This window comes from Microtus ochrogaster, linkage group LG4 (genome assembly GCF_000317375.1).
Source record: "Microtus ochrogaster isolate Prairie Vole_2 linkage group LG4, MicOch1.0, whole genome shotgun sequence".
Taxonomy (NCBI): Eukaryota; Metazoa; Chordata; class Mammalia; order Rodentia; family Cricetidae; genus Microtus; species Microtus ochrogaster.
Window position 1 is genome coordinate 23,078,470 of NC_022030.1, and position 19,486 is coordinate 23,097,955.

General features: G+C 49.6%; 1 protein-coding gene across 1 annotated transcript in view; it reads left to right on the plus strand.

Moving 5' to 3' along the window:
- Positions 1–19,486, plus strand: part of Sipa1l3 (signal induced proliferation associated 1 like 3) — a 206,510-nt gene that overhangs the window by 146,020 nt on the left and 41,004 nt on the right. The window contains exons 10-12 of the mRNA XM_005361278.3: positions 5,593–5,867; positions 9,383–9,634; positions 11,052–11,189. Coding sequence (XP_005361335.1) covers positions 5,593–5,867; positions 9,383–9,634; positions 11,052–11,189 — 665 coding nt within the window. The remainder of the gene's footprint in view (positions 1–5,592; positions 5,868–9,382; positions 9,635–11,051; positions 11,190–19,486) is intronic.

The window sequence follows — 19,486 nt, forward strand, 5'->3', positions numbered from 1 at the left end:
GCACGCGCGCACACACACATGTAGAATCTGGTCTGATGAGTCCTTCAATCCACATTGCTCCTGGAGAAGATATGGGCCAGGAATCTGTGGTTGCCCATTCCTTCACCTTGAAAGAACAAAAATAGGTGTTGATTGACCCTGAAAGTATATAGCAGATGCAAGGCAGATGCAAGTCTAAACTTACCCTAAATGTTTAAGTGCAGCCAGAGGTATGAGCTCAGTGGTAGAGCACTGTAAAGGCCCTGGATTCAATTCCCAGTACCACAACTAAGATGGATTTTCTCTGGGAGAATTAAAATAGAACAAAAAGTTTCCTGGGGCCTGGAGAGATGGCCCAGAGATTGAGATCGTATACTGCTCTTGCAGAGGACCTGAATCCAATTCTAAGCATCCATGTTAGGCAGCCCACAACTGCCTATGACTCCAGCTTCAGAGGCAGCCAACATTTCTGGCCTCCATGGGTACTGGGTCCCTGCACTCACATGACCATAACTACCCACAGACACACGCATACTTAAAAGTCAAAAATAAATTTGACCAGGTTTGTCTAATGTATGGCCCTTGAGCCTCACATAGCCCAAGATAGCTATGAATGTGGCCCACTACGTTTGTCGAGCACACTAGCGTGTCAGATATCAAAAGGCTGGATACCCCAGTGTAGACCATTAATACAGAGGAGGGGCAAGGACCCATAAAAAAGTCCTGGGAAAGTACAGCGAAGGAAACAAACTTAAGTTGCATGGCTGGATTCAGCTCCAACGCGTAGCCACAGTGGCCATGAGTAGTTTAACATTCTGTGTTAAAAGACAAAGGCCTACAGTGTAGTAACAATTGTATCCTGGCTGGGCTCAGTGACACGGGGTATTAGGGTGGTAGCAATGGGAAGCAGGTCTGTGCATTCAGGCCAGCCTGGTCACACATAGTGAGTTCCAGCACATCCAGAGCTATAGAGATGTAGAGAGACCCTCTCTCACACAAACAAACAAGCAGATCCTTGAGTAAGGGTTCAGTCTGGTGGTAGAGTGCTTGCCCAGCATGTTTAAGACCCTGGGTTTTGTCTCTGGCACCACACAGTGGGGTCAGGGGAAGGGCTGAGAAATCTTAGGCTCCTTCCTGGTGAAAAATGCCAACTCTTGGCCCAACCAAAAGTGGTCGATTAGTGACAAGTGAATTGGTAATAACAGCCTGACGCACTGTGTTGAGAAGTGCTGAGACACCCCTAAGCTCCATAGGAGGCGTGTGAGGTCACCACTGAGATGGAAGGCTCAGACAGGATTAGTACAAGCCCAGCACGCCAGAGAAAGCCACATTCCACAGCAGTTAAGAGTACGGTGTCTGCAGACCAGAGGTCTGGCTCCAGAGCCCCAGTGTGGCCACCAGACACACTTGGACTCTGTGACTGTCTCAGTTTCTCTCCTGTTGCTGTGATACAATGCTGGGGCGGGGCACTAGAGTACAAAGAGTTTATCTAACTCACAGTCCGAGGTTACAGCCCACGTCAGAAACGTCACCATGACAGGAGATGAGGGACAACTGCATGCTTGCTGGTACTTAGCTCGCTCTCTGTTTTACAGTCCAGGGTCTAAGCCCAGGGAATGGTGTCACCCACAGTAGGCAGGTCTTCCCCACCCTGATTAGCTTCATCACAGCCACCCCACAGGTAAGCCAAGAGGCCCTCCTCCCAGGTGAGTCTGGATTCTGTCAAGTTGACAGTTAACAGGAAGCAACATTATAATGACTCAGTTTCCTCTGCTGGAAACAGAAACAGTAATCATCCTGTGTCGGGACTGGGGCTGGAGCTCAGTGGGAGAGCACTGCCCAGCACACGTGAGGGCCTCAGTTCAATCTCCAGTACTTAAAGAGAATCTTCTCTAATATGCAAGTTTAGTTTCATTTTATTATGTGTATATGAAAGTTTTAGAGGTTCAGTGGCTGGTGTTGCCTAGCAAGCTTGCTTGACTGCCAACTATGGCCTCTCCCAGTAGCATTGTGATTGGGAGATAGCTGTGCTCACCCTTGTAGGTCTTTTCGCTCTCCATTAAATCCAGGTGGGATTGGTTAAACCCCGGCTCTCGGCTTCTCAACTTCACAGTTCGCGCATCTTCGTGAAACTGCCGTAGCCAGTGTTTCAGTCTCACACTATAAAATGAGGTCTGGTCCACAGCCCTGCCATTCAGATCTCACATGAGCAGGGAAGCTGAGCAGGGTTGGGCCTGGTCAGCACTTGGGTGGGGTAAGGTGAGGTTTGAACCCTGGGGTCTCTGTCTGATCTCTTTCTGAACTCAGACTTTGGACCGGGTTGACATACAGTAGGCATTCAATAAATGCTGGCCGGTGGTCGGTTTGTTGAGCCATCATATCCTCACACTGACTCAGATGCTGAGCTCGTTTCCATCTGATAGATGAAGCTGAGGCTCAGAAAGAAACAGATACTCACGTGAGCTCATCCAGCCTGTGGGTAGCAGAATTGTGGTCTGATTCCAAGTTATTTTCACTTGACACCTTAAGTCCGAACATGATAAGACTGATCTCTAGCTGCCTCCTCAGAATCTTCCCAGGGCTGCCCAAGTGACCCAAAGAAACTTCACACGGTCACTGCAAGCTGGGTTTTCTCCCATGCCCCTGTGTTTCCTGTCTCGGTAAAGGCCAGGTCCATTCCTATGTTGAGGTCAGGGGACTTGCAATCAGCCAGGGTCCCCCTTGTTCTCATATCCACACCCCATCTGTCACTGCCACCTTCAGGCAGCCTTCAGCTGCTTCTCCCATTCCCATGCCGCCTCCCTGGCGTCAGCTGCCCAGGACTTGGGGAAGGGGAGTTAAGACATGCTCTCACTGTGTAGCCCAGGATAGCTCTGAAGCTGTGGTCTTCTTCTTTTGGGGGGATGCAGGGGTGGTTCAACGCAGGGTTTCTCTATGTAGTCCTGGCTATCCTGGAACTCATTTGTAGAGATCCGCCTGCCTCTGCCTCCCCTGTGCTAGGATTAAAGGTGAGCACCACTAGGACCTGCTGAAGCTGTAGTCTTCTACCTCAGCTTCGGGAATACTGAGATTGCCTGCCTGTGTCTCCATGCCTGGCTGCTCCCAAATTATTGCAAGAGCCTTACACACACGTGTGTGCAGGGGTGTAGGGTATATACATACAACCCCCCTCCCCCCACGTGTGCGTATATACACACACACGTGCAGGATGTACACATACAACTCCTCCTGCACGCGTGTGCGCACACACACACACACACACACACACACACACACGCACAATCTCCTTTGACTCCATCTTTGTTCACTCTGATCTGCTCTCAACAGATCTGGTTGGGGATCTGGTCACCTGAGTACTGTATTCCAAACCCTCAGCTTTTACCCTGAGTGAAAGGCAGAGGCTTCTCATGGTGGAGGTCCCTCTCGGTGCCTTTCCCATGGCTCCCTGCTCTACACTCACAGGCCTGCCATTTCTTGAATGTGCTAGGCAGGAGTCCAACCTCAGGGCCTTTATACTGCCTGTCCGTTCTTACTGAAACTCTTTCTTTAGTTGTCCCTTGGCTTAGTCCCTTCCTTCCTGCAGGCCTTTGGTCACTTGTCACCTGAGGTCTCGTCTCAAATTGCAAACTCTTCCAGTAAGCTCGGACCATTTGCGCCCATCTACCATGTGTGTCCATATTATGTGTTCACTGCGGTAGCTCAGCATCCAGGAGTTTCATTTGATTCTTTTTGAAATGTTATGCTTTTTGTTTATTTTTGCTTCCCTTAAAAATTTGGGGAGTTTAGAAGTATTGGGTCCACAAGTATAAGGACAGTGGTCGGCTGAAGGTGGGACAAGGTGATGTTGTCCCTGTGGAGCACAAGTATGGTGCCCATCAGTGACACAGCCCTCGTGGGTCGCAAACTTTATCCGCTAGCATCCCTAGCTTGTGGGGAGGTCTGGCCTGCAGAAGTGCCTTTTAAACTGGGACTAGAGTAGTAATGAAGGATCATCCTAATGAAGAATGAAGGGTTACCTTATTCATTAAAAACAAAAAATACAAGACTATGATGTGGGATTCCCCTCAATGTGGTATGAATATATCTTATTACCATTAGTTAATAAAGAAGCTGCTTTGGCCTATGGCAGAGCAGAATATAGCAAGGTGGGAAATCCAAGCAGAGATAGAGGAGGAAAGAAGGCAGAGCCGGGGAAACACCATGTAGCTGCCCAAGGAGAAAGACACCAGAAACTTAACCAATAAGCCACAGCCTTGTGGTGATTTACAGATTAACAGAAATGAGTTAATTTAAGATGTAAGACCTAACTAGAAATATACCAGAGCCATTGGCCAAACAGATTCTTTATTAGCCAATGGTAACAAAACATATTCATAGCATACAGAAGGGAATCCCACAAGACTACAAAAAATAGAAGTGGAAGAGGGCCATGCAGCAAAGACACAGCACTGTGGTCCTGCAGCCAGCAGCACCACTGCTTCCCCAGCCATGGAACCAGTGGTGCTGTACCTGTGTCTATAGCATCAGAACCGTCCTCAGAGAGGCCAGACACCCAAGTCAAAGCTCAGCAGGGGTGTAGCTGCGGCTTTAAGAAGGCTAGAGACACTGGGAAATGGCTCCATGGGGTAGGAGCACTTGTAAAAGTGTGGAGACCTGCGGTTTCATCCCCAGCATCCAACATAGGCTTGGGGGCTGGAGAGATGGCTCAGCAGTTAAGAGCACTGACTGTTCTTCCAGAGGACCTGAGTTCAATTCCCAGCAACCACATGGTGGCTCACAACCATCTAATGAGGTCTGGCACCCTCTGGCCTGCAGGCATACATGGAGGCAGACTTTCTATACATAATAAATAAATAAAATCTTTAACAACAACAACAACAAAAAGCTAGGCTTGGCCATGTGCAATTCCAACACTAGGCGTGAGAGACAGACAACGAGTCAGTAGGGTTTTCTGGCTACTATCCTAGCTAAGAAGTAGCAAGCTCCAGGCTCAGAGAAGACCCAGCCTCAAGGAAATAAGGCAGAAAACCATAAAGGAGGACACTTGATGTCCTTCTCTGACTCGTATCTGCACGTGCCTGGACATATACGCATGCACAAATGCACACACAGACTCAGTGGTTGCCCACTTGCCTCAGATCTACCAGTAAGGAGCTGAAGGTATCATTCAGTGTTAAGAGCATTTTCCTAGAACCCGGCAGTGAGCGGGGCTGGGGTGTGGCTCAGTGCCTAACATACACATAACCCTAGAGTTCATAGCCAGTGCCACAAAATTAATACCCTAACCAAAAGTGTATGCCTGCTTACCTCATGGCTCACTCAGCTGTCTGCTGTGCGCTGGGAGGTGCAGTCCCAGAAGGCCTGAGGAAGGACAGAGGCAGGAATATTTGGAGAATAGTCTATGACTGTAATCTTCTCTGAGATACCAGCCACAGTGGCATGTGCTTATTTCCCGGGAAAACTGGGCTCTGGTGATGTGCACCATCTGAGATCCTGACAGCCCTTGGAAGGCAAGTGGGACTTGCCAGTCCATCCCAGAGGGGGCTAATCTGACCAGGGTCTTCAGAGCCTCTGACCCAGATAGCGGAGACTCATCCCACCTACTGCCCACAGGTAATGACCAATGGCTGGGAGACGGTGGATATGACCCTGCGGCGGAATGGCCTAGGGCAGCTGGGCTTCCATGTGAAGTACGATGGGACAGTGGCTGAAGTGGAGGACTATGGGTTTGCCTGGCAGGCTGGCCTCCGGCAAGGCAGCCGACTGGTGGAGATCTGCAAGGTGGCTGTGGTGACACTGAGCCACGACCAGATGATCGACCTGTTACGCACCTCCGTCACGGTGAAGGTAGTCATCATCCCGCCTTTTGAAGACGGCACTCCCCGACGGTAAGGGCATTGCCCTGAGAGGCAGTGGGGGAGGGGGGCAAGATTAGCAGCTTAGAGGTTTCCCTGTCATACTTATCTCGGGGAATCTCAGGGAAGACCTCTGGAAAGGAACTTGATAAACCTGTGGTTCTCAGCATCCTAATGCTCCAACCCTTTAATACAGTTCCTCATGTTGTAGTGACCCCCAACCGTAAAATTATTTTCATTGCTAACTGCAATTTTGCTGTTAGGAATTGTAATGTAAATATCCAATATACAGGATATCTGCTATGTGACCCCTGTGAAAGGGTCAATTGAGCCCCCCAGGACTCAAACAGGTTGGGAACCACTGTGATGAGCTATTTCAGTAGCGCTAATGAGAGTGGGGGTAGAATAAATGAAATCCCTGTGGGAACTGGTTCTCAGTGTGCCCCTCCACAGCGTCTGTGAGTGCGTAGTAGTCACATCTCCTAGAGGATGCACAGAGAGCACAAGCACCTTGTCCCAGGACACACCGGGACGTCCACTGGGCTCCCTGCTGTACTCAAGCCCCATTTGCAATGCTAGGCATAGAGCCGTGGAGTTTGTGTTCTACAGGAAAAGGAAGACTGTGAAGTGGCTGTACAAGGTAGGGGGTGTGTGCTTGGAGTCCAGCACTTGAGAGGTAGAGGCAGGGGCGTCAGGAGTTCGAGGACAGGCTCCACCATGTTAAGTTCACAGCTCCAACTACCTGAGACCCTGACAACCCTAGCTGGGAGGCCTACATGTGACAAAAGCTTTGCTTCTGGCTGGTGAAGGCTGCTGCTATAGTCTGCCTATCTGTGCAGGTGTCCTGGAAGGCCAGAGAGGGCATCAGGTCTCTGTAGCTGGAGTTACAGGTGTTTGTGAACCACCTGACCTTATGCTGGGATCCAAACTGTAGTCTTCATGATTAAGCAGCAAGTGAACCTGGCTTTCCAGGTTTAGAGAACAAAAACAAGTTCCCACCTGGCGGTGGTAGCGCACGCCTTTAATCCCAGCACTCGGGAGGCAGAGACAGGCGGACCTTGTGAGTTCGAGACCATCCTGGTCTACAGAGCTAGTTCCAGGAGAGGCTCCAAAACCACAGAGAAACCCTGTCTCGAAAAACAAAAACAAAAAAAAAAGTTCCCTACTTGCCCGATACAGATGCCCCTCCCAGACCCCTCCCATTTCAGTCTGCAGTTGGTTTAATGCACCTCAAGTCCCAAAGTGCAGATGGCCTAGACTCTAGGCCTTCTATTTGGCAAGTTCCATCAGGGCTGAGTATGGTAATGCTAACCTTTAATCCCAGCACCCAGGAGGCAGAAGAAGGTGGATCTCTGTGAGTTCAAGGCCACCCTGGTCTACAGAGCAAGTTCCAAGCCAGCCAAAGCTAAAGAGTGAGATTCCCCTACAAACACAGCAAAAGAAAAAAAAAAGAAGCAAGTATTGGGAGGACACCTGACTGTGACCCAGCACTCAAGAGGCTGGAGAAAGACGGCTGAATTTGAGGCTAGCCTCGACTATGAGAAAGACCCGGTCTCAGGAAGTGCTGGGGTGGGGCAGTGAGTTGCTTTGCCTGGGTTAGAGGCCTGCTCCACAGGAGGAAATCCACGTCTTATACTATAAGCCTGGCTTGGAAGGCTGTAGGCCCCACTGGGGATGCCACTGCCAGCCATTTGCTAAATGAATGTAATGTACCTGTCGCACTGTCTGCAAGTAACCACTTCTCCCTATAGGTCATGGTGCTGTCAGCGCTGGTCACAAAGGCTGCTTTATGCAGCAGTCAGGGTGACCGCAGAGAAGCTCAGGCATAAATGGGGTATCTGTGTCATCCTCTCCAAGACTCGGGGAACAGGGAAGAGGGACAGGCAGCGTGTAAGCTTGAGGGAGGGTGGAGAGGGAAATGGTGCCAAATGCAGACTCTGGGCATGGCAAGACTAGTGTCTTTTTTTTTTTTTTTTTTTTTTGGCCTTAAAGCAGGATCTCACCACATAGCCTGGAACTATATAGACCAGACTGGCCTTGAAATCGGAGATCTCCCTGCCGCTGTCCACTAGTGCTGTTTAAAGACATGTGCCACCACTCTGGCTCAGTTTCCAGCTATTGCTAGCTATTGTATAAGAGCTCGAACAGGTTACTGAATTTCTCAGCTGTAAAACAATATGTTAGAATGGAGGATATGGCTTAATTGGTAGTGTTCAGCTAACGTAGAAGACCCTGGGTTCAGTCCCTCTGCACACTGTAATCCCAGCACTCAGGAGGTGAAGGCCAGAGGTTCCAAAATTCAAGGTCTTCAGCTTAGTTGCTGTGTTCTCAGCCAGTCCCCCACCACAGGTAGCAGAGCTCTGGACTAGGTCTCCCTAGCATAGCAACGCCTGCCTGCAGAAATAGATCTTTACACTCCCCATCCCCACCCCGGGTATTCCAGAAGTGGCTCCCAGGTTGCGCTCCCTGCTCCGCTAGGAACTGCTTAGAGCCTGTGACAGTCTTACCCTAGTCACTGTGTATGGTGAGAGGTGTTTCTGATTGGTTGGGTGTGGATCACATGCTCATGCCTAGCATCCAGAAGTGGGATCCGCCTGGCTCAGAGCACACAGCAATGCTCAGGATATGTGTCCTTCCTCAACCTCTGCCAGCCTGGCCTCTCTGCTAGCTCTAGTATCTGCCAGTAGGGACAGTTGTGTCCCTACTCTTCCCTACCTGGTCCCTGGGGGGCATCTGATCCCCAAAACAGCCATAAGGACCTGCTGAACATCAGCTCTGTCTTACGGCCCGAGAGGCACCCTGAGTAGGGCCTGGACAGGAGCATATCCTCAGGTCCCCTGCCGGGTCTGCAGCAGCCACGCCTGAGTGTCTGGAGAGGATGAGATGCTCCAGTCCTGCCTCTCAGAGCTTGGCTCTCGGGATCTGAGAGGTGGATTTCTATAAGCTCAGGATCCCTCCCGGGCTGTGTGGTGAACTGCGTGGCACCAGTAGCGAAGGTGCCAGCCCAGCTTGGATCCTACAGCCCCAGGCAGGATCGCCTCACCGTGGTGCATGTGCCAGCCAGACACAGGCCGCTCTGCGTCTGTTTCCAGGGTTCTGGGTTTCATAGGCTTTTTTTTTTTTTTTAACCACCTTGCAAAGTAGGTCACCTGCCTCTCTTCTAGCGGCATTTGAGATCCTTAGGAACAAGGCAGAGACTGTCCTTTGATTTTGAGGGCATCGACTTTTCCGGCCCCAGTACTGCTTGGGGGCTGGGAAGGGCCGAGTCATTCATTGAAGACACTGGCTGACTAGAGGCCTGGGCCAGAGAGAAGGGGAGGGGCCAGGAAAAGCCAAGACTGGGAGGAAGAGACTCAGGTTTAGCCACTGTCGCCCTGTGTTGGGTCTGGCCTAGGATTTTCAGCCGGTAAACTTCAGGCCCTAGTTTGAAGGATGCCACACCGCCTTGAACCAGCATGGTGTGGCGGTAAACCAGCCAGTTCCCCTCAAGCAGAAGGCCTGCATGCTAGTGGGCCCAAACCCTGGAAGTAATAAACTTGTTTTTCTAGGGGGTGGCCAGAGACTTATGATATGAATACTTCAGAGCCCAAGACGGAGTCAGAAACCACCAGCTCTGGGGGCCGGCCCCCCTACCGCAGCAATGCTTCCTGGCAGTGGAGCGGGCCTGCCTCCCACAACTCTCTGCCAGCCACCAAGTGGACCACCCCTGCCACTCCCGGCCATGCCCAGTCCCTGAGCCGACTCCCGAAGCAGACGCCCATGGTCCCCTTCCGTGAGTCCCAGCCACTGCACAGCAAGAGGTAAGGACCCCAGACACCACCTAGTGTCCCACCTGGCCACAAGCCTTCCCTCACCCTTCTCTCTCCGACCCTTGTTCTGTCTCTCCCCCTCCCCTCAGTCATTTCCCTTCTTTCTGTTTGTTTCTTTTGTTTCAGTTTTTGAGACAAGGCTTGTGTGTTTAACTCTGGCAAATCTGGAACTCCCTCTGTAGACCAGGCTGGCCTTGAACTCACAGAGATCCTCCTGCCTCTGCCTCCTGAGTGCTGGGATTAAAGGCTGACACCTCATCTGGCCATTTTCCCTTCTTCCCCTCTGTTCTCCCCATTGTGTCTTCTTTCCTCTCTACTCCTGGGCAGGCCCACGGGCCCTCGGACAGGGATGGGGAGCTCTCCATATGAGGCTGGAAAAGGCCTTTTTCAAAGGCCAATAACAAAACATGTAGGACTGGCTTCTGCAGGGAAGCAGGCCAAGGGAAGCAGGTAGCTGTCACAGCTGCTATCGAGCCCCTGGGCTGGTAGTCACCTCAGGGACTTGATATTAGTATTTAATACTGTTTTGTTTTATTTAGTGATACTAGGGATTGAACCTAGGTCCTTTGGCATGCTAGGCAAGTACTCTTCCACTGCATCCTCAGCTTGCTCTTTGCCTTAGTAAGAACAGGATCTTGCTATGTTGTTCAGGCTAGCCTGGAGGTGAAAAGCCTTCTGCTCCAGACTTCTGAGTATGGCCCAGCCAAGATATTGGATGCATCATATATTACAAGATAAAGCATGTTGAGAGTGTGACCCTCCATCCCTCCCCATTCTAAAATATATATATATATGTATATATATATACATATATATATATATATAAAGAGAGAGGCAGGCAGATGGTGCACACCTGTAATCTCAGCCATTGGGAGGCAGAGGCAGTTGGATCTTTGTAAGTTCAATGCCAGTCTGGTCTAGGTGGTGGGTTCCAAGCCAGCCAAGACTACACAGTGAGACCCTGTAAAAGATTATAATAAACAGGGCTGGAGAGATGGCTCAGCGGTTAAAAGCACTTGTTCTTGCAGAAGATCTGGGCTCGGTTCCCAGCACCCATATGGTGGCTCACAGCCATTCTAACTCCAATTCCAAGGGATTCGATGCCCTCTGCGGACATCAGGATACCTATGTGATGTACATATATACATGCAAGCAAAATACTCGTACACTTCATATATATATGAAGGACAGAGGAACATCTTGTCCCAGAAAGGGGCAGAGAATTGTCCCCAGTGGCCCCTGTCCTAACTGCAGAAGCTGAGCTTGGGGCCCAGAGCAAAGAAGAGGGACTTTCCTACCTTCCCTCCGCCTCACATGAAAATCGGGATGGATAGCAGGCAGAACTTGACTGAATCTGAGGGTCCTCAGGAAGGCTTCTTTACCCTTCCTTGCTCTTGTGCCTTTGCAGGCCTGTCAGCTTCCCAGAGACACCGTTCACAGCATCACCAGCAGGGGCCGACAGAGTCCCTCCCTACCGACAGCCTTCTGGGAGCTTCTCCACCCCAGGATCTGCCACCTACGCGAGATACAAGCCGTCTCCGGAAAGGTCAGAGTTCCCCTTGCTTTTGAAATGATGTCATCTGGTGAAGGCTGCTTCAGCTTTTTATTCCCAGGAAAGGCACCTCACCATCTTACTTGCCATGTTCTGGGGTTTATGGACCCCCTGGAGGTCAGCAGATGACCACCACGCTGTCTGCAATTTCAAATTAAAATTTAGAACAAAGAAACAGAACAACAACAACAAAAAAAAATCAGAGTTAAGCTGCTCGGGCAAGACTTGTCATCGGTTCTCCTAGCAGGAGAATTTGGGTCGCCATTTTCTGGACACCTATATCACTTTTTTGGAGCCAAACCATCCAGCATCCCATTCATCTCTCTGTAGCTCTCACCCGACAAAACTAGGCCATCAGTATTTTCCAGGTTACATGGCCTTTCTGACTTCTCCCCCTTAAAGCCAAACCCAAGCTGGCAGCATACGCAATCTTGACAAAGTCTCCAAAGCTCTCCAAACTTTGAACAAACCCAAACTGTACCGTTTGGCATTCTAGACCCTGTGAGATCTGATCCGAACCTGTTCCTAGCTGTCTGCAGCTCTGGTATCCCAGATCCTCCCAGCATATTGGTGATGGTCCCACCCCATGGCTGTCCTCCAGGTGTTGTTGTGAGCCTCATTCTCTCTGAATGCCTCCCACCTCTTCCCTGTAGTCTGTTCGGCCTCCCAGACTCTGTTACCATACCTCCTCTGGCATGGCTGACCCTTCCAGAACACATCCTCTGTCCGTCATGATGACTGGCCAAGGCCCCTAGAATACTACAGTCCCTTCATGCCAGCCACCAGCCCCACTGGCCGTGTCCACTTGCAGGTTAGTAGGGAGTCTGTTTCCCAGCCTTTCTCTTAGCCCCCGGCCAGCTCCCAAATCATCACACAGAAACTTATTAGTTTTGAATGCTCGGCCTAGCTCAGACTTGTTTCTGGTTAGCTCTTTTAACTTAAATTAACCTGTTCTCTTTATCTGCCTTTTGCCTTGGGGCTTTTTACCTTTCCTGTGTGTATCTTACTTTCACTGCTTCTCTCTGGCTGGCTGGCGCCTGAGCGACTTCTTTGCCCCAGGCATCTCCCTTGTTCTTCTCCTCTCGTTCTTTTTTTCCTCTCTTTTTCTCCTCCTATTTATTCTCTCTGCCTGCCAGCCCTGCCTATCCATTCTCTGCCTACCTATTGGATGTTCAGCTTTTTATTAGCCCAATCAGCTGTTTAACACAGGCAAAGTGAAACAAATGCAACACATCTTTTCATGATTTAACCAATGCAGCGCAAACAAAAGTAACACACCTGTACACGGTTAAAGAAATGTTCTGCAGCATAAGCAAATGGAACACATCTTTGCCCAGTTAAAATAATATTCCACAACCGGAAAGCCCCCTCACCTGGGTGTAGGTGCTCCTCCTGGAAACCTGCCTGACCCAAGGAAGGAATAGGCCAGCTCTGCCCCTCAGTCCCCTCTGGTCCCTGACCTGACTGTGGCCACAAGCAACTGCCTTCTCTTAGCCCAGTTAAGGTGGATAGAAAAGAGAAAGGGACAGAAAGGGAGGCAAAGGACACAGACAAGACCAGCCACAGAGGCATGCCGCATATGGTAGAGAGAGGCCAACCACTCAGGCATGGCCTATGTCCATATGCACAGGGAAAAAGTGTAAGTTTGCTTCAAGGCCTGGTCCGTTTCTCCACTGAGCACTGGGACTGACAAGTGGCGAATTCTTGGTTTATAGTGGTGACAAGAAAGAACAGGTGCTTTATTTGAAGCAAAACCTCTAGGCCGGGACCAGTCCAACAAACTGAGGTTCTCCCCCAAGGAGGACTGAGGCACACAGGCCTGGGCTTTCCCTGGGTTTCTGTCTGGAAGGCCTGCAGCAGACAGTGCTCTGAGAACCCCATACTGCTCCTTGTTGGATGCTAGGCCTCTGTTAGAAAATCAATGGGGAGGGGAACCCACTGTTGAGCACTCACTCAGCACAGGACCCCAAGAGCTTTCGGTGTGTCAGGTGCTAGCAGGAGTGTTCGGCCTCCTCATCTTCCGGGGTCTTGCTGTCCTCCTTTGCTTGTGCTAGAGAGAGAGCAAGCATATCCGCTCTCCCCAGGAGGCCCATGCCAGGGGCAGTGGTGGGAGTTTCCCCCTGAGGGGAGGGAGCATGGATGAGCAGAAGAGCAGGATGAAGGAGAGGCAAAGAAGATTCTGGAATGTATAGCATGCTGGGGTGACACATGGGCCTCAGTAAGGACCGAGACTGCAAATGGCAGCAACTGAGTGCTAGCAGATGTGGTGGGGCTGCGCCACTGCCACAGCTGGGCCTACAGTCCCGGCCACTCTACACCCTAAGACAGGAAGAAGCAGGAGGGCCAAAAGTTCATGCCTAATCTGGAATACAGAGTGAGTTCAAGGCCAGCCCATGCAACTTAATGAGACCCTGTCTCAAAAATAAAAAGGGAGCTGGACAGTGGCTCAGCAGTTAAGAGCCCCGGCTGCTCTTGAAGAAGACCCAGGCTCGGTTCCCTGCATCCACATGACACCTCACAGCTGTCTGTAACTCCAGTTCCAGGAGATCCAAATCCTCTTCTGACCCCCACAGACACTGGGCACATATGTGATACAAATATATACATGCAGGCAACACTCATAAAATAAAACAATATTTTAGTTTTTGTTTGTTTTGTTTTTTAAAAAAGGAGATGCAGCTCATTGGTAAAGTGGGTTAACCCATTTTAAGTTATCCTATAAAGATAACTTGGCTAGTTTCTGAGTTTTGGGCTATTATAAATATTCAGGCAGTGAACATGTAACATGTATGTTCAAACATATACATTTCTGCATGGAAATAAGTTTCCACTTGTCTGGGATCAGTGCCCAGTACAGTTGCTTACCATGTGGTAAGTCCATTTTGCGTCCCACCAGCAGCATATGCGTGATCCAGTTTCTCCGCAGTCTCCCTGCCATGTGGCATTGCCACCATTCTTCATTTTAGCTCTTCTGATGGGTGCATCGTGCTGTCTCATTGTCATTTTAATTTGCATTGCTCTGAGGGCCAACAGAGCTAAGCATCTTGTGTGTGATCTGCCAGCTATGTATCCTCTCCAGTGAAATGCCTGTGAGCCTTTGCCCAGATCCTACTTCATTCGGGGCTTTGCAGCGTTTGAGAGCTCTTTGTGTGATCAGCCACGAGTTTACTTTTTATCTTCTTTATAGGGTCTTTCCTTTTAAAAAAGAAAGAGAAGGAAGGAAGGAAAGAAGGAAGGAAGGAAGAAGACATTTATATATATATATACTATCATTCTTTTTTTTCTAATATAAATCAGAGGTTTTACTGTTGGGCATTTTAAGTCCTTGATTCCCCTACCCCACTACCCTTCATAATGAAAACTGAGCCAAGACCTCTGTAATACTACACAAGTACTCTACCACTGAGCCACACCCCAGCCTCTCTCTCTCTCTCCACTTTCATTAAGTTACCCAGCTGTATCCCAGACAGGACTTGACACTGAGATCCTCCTGCCTTATCCTCAGAAACCTATACAGGTGTCACTGCACCCAGTATCCATGATTATTTTGACTTTTGCTTATGTGAGAGGTTTAGATCAGGTTTTCATTTTTGCCAAGAATGTCTGATTGCTCCAGCGATTTATTGGGAAGCCGGCCTTTCTCCTACATTGCTTTTGCTACTTAAAGCAGAATGAATGGGAGGAACTAAGTGGGTACATTTGTATGCATCTTTTTCTGAGTTCTCGGATCATGCTCATCAGCCTTAAGGGATCTCAGAGTCCTCGCAGCAGCTTCCCGAAGTAGATTGGTTATCCCCATTTTGCAGAAGCAGAACTGGGGCTCAGCAAAGTGAATCACTTTGGCTAGCAGGAAGCAGTCTGGACAGGGATCAGGCCTGTGACTGGCTGGGTCTGGCCCTGATCATCTCTTGCTCCAAGAATTCTGAGCTTCTCTCCCCTGGAGCCCTGCACACAGTCACACACGTGCCTGGGGGCTGCGTATCAGCTTCTCTGGACTTTTTCTGTGTGATTCTAGCTCTTCCTGGCCCACAGGTCCCTTTGGGGCCCCAGTGGTGCCTAGCCTCTGCAACTCACAGCTCAGCTATCCTAGCACATCAGTTACTTTTAGGTTGCTATGAACCTAGCTGAGAGGAAGCAGCTTCAGGAAAGAAGGGATTCCCTTGGCTTAGTGTAGAGAGGTAGGCAGTCCTGGTGAGGACGGTGTGTCTGCAGCGGTGTGAAGTGACCGAGAGGTGAGTGCTAGCGCTCAGCTTGCTTGTATCCTCATTTGTATCTATATCCCCACCCCTCATCTGGGGTTCAGGTAACCCAGGCTGCCTTCACACCCATCAGATAGCCAAGGATACTCCTGAGCCCCTGAGCTCCTGCCTTAGCCTAAGTGTTGGGATTATAGGTGTGTGATGCTACACAGGCTTGTTGGTGCTAGGATCAAGTCCAAGGCTCTGTGTGTGCTAGCAAGCACTATGCCAACTGAACCACATCCCAACCCTGAGCAACACTTTTGTTTTAAAAATGGAAGAACTTGATATAGGAAGTTTCAGTTAGAGTTATGTACCGAGATCCTATATTTTATTTTTTAAAAACTAGGAGGAAGAGGAAGGGAAGGAAAAAGGAAGAACAAATGAACAGACCCAGGGTGGGGTGGAGAAGCAGTTAAGAGCACCAGCTGCTCTTGCAGAGATCAGGGTTCAGTTCCCACATGCACATAATGGCTCTTAGCCATCTGTAACTCCAGCTCTAGGGCCTCCAGTACCTTCTTCTGGCCTCCATAGGCTCTGAACTCAAGTGAGTCACGGACATATATATATATGTATGTATGTATGTATGTATGTATGTATGTATGTATATATATATAGCCAAAACACTGATACACATAAATTAAAAATAAATAATAAATCTTTAGGGGCTGGAGAGATGGCTCAGTAGTTAAGGCCATTTTCTCCTGTTGCAGAGGACCTGGGTTGGTTCCTAGCCACCCACACAGTGGCCACAGTATTCTGTAACTCCAATTCCTTGGGACCCAATACTGTCTTCTGATTTCCACAAGCACCAGGCATATATGGTATACAGATATGCGTGCAGGTAAAACGTTCATACATATAAAATTAAATAAATATATAATTTTTAATAGTAAATAAAGATAGAGAAATGGCTATTTAAAGAATGAAAGAGGGGGCTGGAGAGATGGCTCAGAGGTTAAGAGCATTGTCTGCTCTTCCAAAGGTCCTGAGTTCAATTCCCAGCAACCACATGATGGCTCACAACCATCTGTAATGGGGTCTGGTGCCCTCTTCTGGCCTGCAGGCATACACACAGACAGAATATTGTATACATAATAAATAAATAAATAAATAAATATTAAAAAAAGAATGAAAGAATTTATCAGGCATTATGATACACACTCGTAGTTGCAACAGCCTACAAGCTGGTACACAAGGATCAGTTCAAGGCCAGCTTGGACTACATAATGACACCTACTCTCAAAACAAAACTAGAATGATGGAACTAGGTCTCTCGAACCCCTCAGTCAGCTTCTGGCAAAGTCACACTGATGTCCAGAATAAGCAATCAGTACTTATATAAGTCATTGACAGAGGAATGGCCACCATTGCAGCCTCCTGGCTCCACCAACAGACAGAGAAGGTGATGGTTGGGAGTGACAGCTGACAGTGGCTGTATCATCCATCATCCCCTGTGCCCCCCGTCCTGTAATCACTCACCCCCTGTTCTATCAGTGAAGGGAGGAGAGAGGCACATGGGCCGTGCTTTCCACTTGCGTGCCACGCTGATCCACCTTCATCTCTGCCCTAGTTCTTTCCTCTGTAGTGGTGAGTGTAGAGCCTCCTGGTTGTTTGACCCTGGTGACCTTTGATCCCTTCCCCAACCCTCTCAGAATACACCCAGCTTCTGCTGTACAGCCCCAGAACTACAACTACTCAGCCTTTCATCAGAATCTCAAACCCTTCATCTGGAAAGTGATTTTTATTTCTCAAGAAAACAGAGTCAGATGGAAGACAGCCATCCGGCCCCCCTCTTCTTTCAGGGATGTTTGCCCAGAGCTCTGCATACATGGCAAAAGAAGAGCTGTCTTCATTTCAGTGAGATTGACCGAAATTTGGAAGTGATAAAAATGGCCCAGCCTTCCAGAGACAGCAGCAAATGGAGAGAATAAGAAACCCTGTTCAGGAAGACGCTCAGTCGGGGACACACTGTGTATGATCCCAATACTGGGGGGGCAGAGACAGATGAATCCCTTGATGACTGTCTAGTCTAGCTAACTGGTTGACCCCAGACCCCAGTGAGACCTTGTCTCAAACACTAATGTGGCTGACTCCTGAAGATTAACATCTAATCTGAGATTAACATTTGGCCTACACACACACTTAGGTGAGGACCAACTCAGAATGTCGCTGCTCACTTGGTAGCGAGCTCCTGTAAGCAGCTGGGTAGCATCTCCAGTGCTGTGGATGCAGCTGCGGTGGTGCTGCATGCCTGTGGTCCCAGCACTCCAGAGCTGGAGGCAAGAACAGAAGCTCCAGTCATCTCTGGTTCCATAGTGAGTTTGAGGCTGGCCTGAGATAGTCTCAAAATGAAACAGCTGCCCGGTGGTAGTGGCACAGGCCTTTAATCCCAGCACTCGGGAGGTTGAGGCAGGCGGATCTCTGAATTCGAGGCCAGCCTGCACTACAGAGCAAGTTACACAGAGAAACCCTGTCTCAGAAAACAAAAACAAAACAAAACAAAAAACCTGAAACAGCTGTGAGGTAACTGGAAGCAGCACAGCCTGTCCTGAATGGGAGGAGCGGCTGAGAGAGGAAGCCAGCTACAGACAGACACCTGTCAGGTTAGGGTTCGCTGCATAACACAGAAATGGCGACTCTGCAACTTTCTTTCTCCCATACTGTCAGAGACCCTGCTCTTTGTTTTGGATTTGGATTGGGTTTTTTGTTGTTGTTCTTTCTTTTCTTTTACATTCTTAGTTAGTCTGTGTGCATGTGTGTCTTGGTGGGTGCATGTATTCCAGGCACAAGTATGGAGGTCATTCTCTCCTTCCACCATGCTAGTCCTGGGGCTCCAACTCAAGTAGTCAGGCTTGGAGCAGGTGCCTTTACCCACTGTCTCACCAGCCCGGTTTTGGGTTTGTGTTTTTCGGTATTGGGGACTAAAGTCAAGGTCTCACACAAGCTAAGCCAGCTCCTGCTGCTAAGCTGCGTCCCAGCTGCCTTGTTATTTTTCATCTCGAGAATTGGTCTCCTTAAGTTGTCTAGGCTAGCCTTGAGCTTGCCATCCTCCTGCCCACCTCCCAGGAGACTTCTTACATACCTTCACTGTTTCTTCATTGGATCCTGGGAAGTGTGGTGAAGCTCAGTAGGGCTTTTCTTATCCAGGAGGCCGTGCAAAGCAGACACCGGGCAGCAGTGAGGTGTCTCTCCCCTGGCTGATCCCAGCTTCGGTGCTAGGGACTCGACACTGACCTTGTGAAGAAACAAATGAACCACTCAGGGCTTCTACTTGCAGCCATGGGGGAGCGTGTTCCCAAGGTCGCTGGCCGTGTGAGGCAGCCAGCAAGGCTTCAGCACTGCTTTTGTAAAACCTCCAGACCCACCACACACTGGGCCCTCAGACAAATGCAGGAGGAAGAATGGACTGTTGGAGTCATCAGTCTTTTGGGAGAACTGAAAGGCTGGGCCGAGGTTGAAGGAAGGGGAATAGTCGGTCTTTTCTTGACAGCGGCATGGAGTTGAGTTTCCTGAAAGTCCAGTGCCCTTCAGGAGCTAAACTTGGCAGTTGGAGCAGGTCCTTTATAGATACAGCCCTGACTTCAAGCTGGGGTGACTCAGGAGTCATTCAGCACTGCTGAGTGTTGAGGGTCTTAGCTCTGTCTTTCCTGCCACACCCTGCTGAGGTGAAGGTCAGACAGGATGCTTTCTTGGCATCCAAGGCCTACATCATTGGGTCACTTGGCCAGAGACGCCAAAAGTTGGCTCAAAACTCATAGAAATGTGTTCTGTGCCACAAAGGCAGCCCAGGCAGGGTGGGCTCAGGACCGTTCATCCCAGGTGGCACAACGTTGCCCTTGTCACATCGCCAGTCCCCTCAGCACTGCCTCAGCTCCAAGCTAATGGCAAGAAGGCAAGAGCTATTTATGGTGTCGTATCTAGGCCAAGCCAGATCAGGAGGGGATGCGAAGCCATCTATATCACTGCTTTTATTGCTGTGATCAAACATCATTGTCAAGGCAGCTTGTAGAACAAGGAGTTGATTGGGTTATGATCCCAGCACATTAGGGG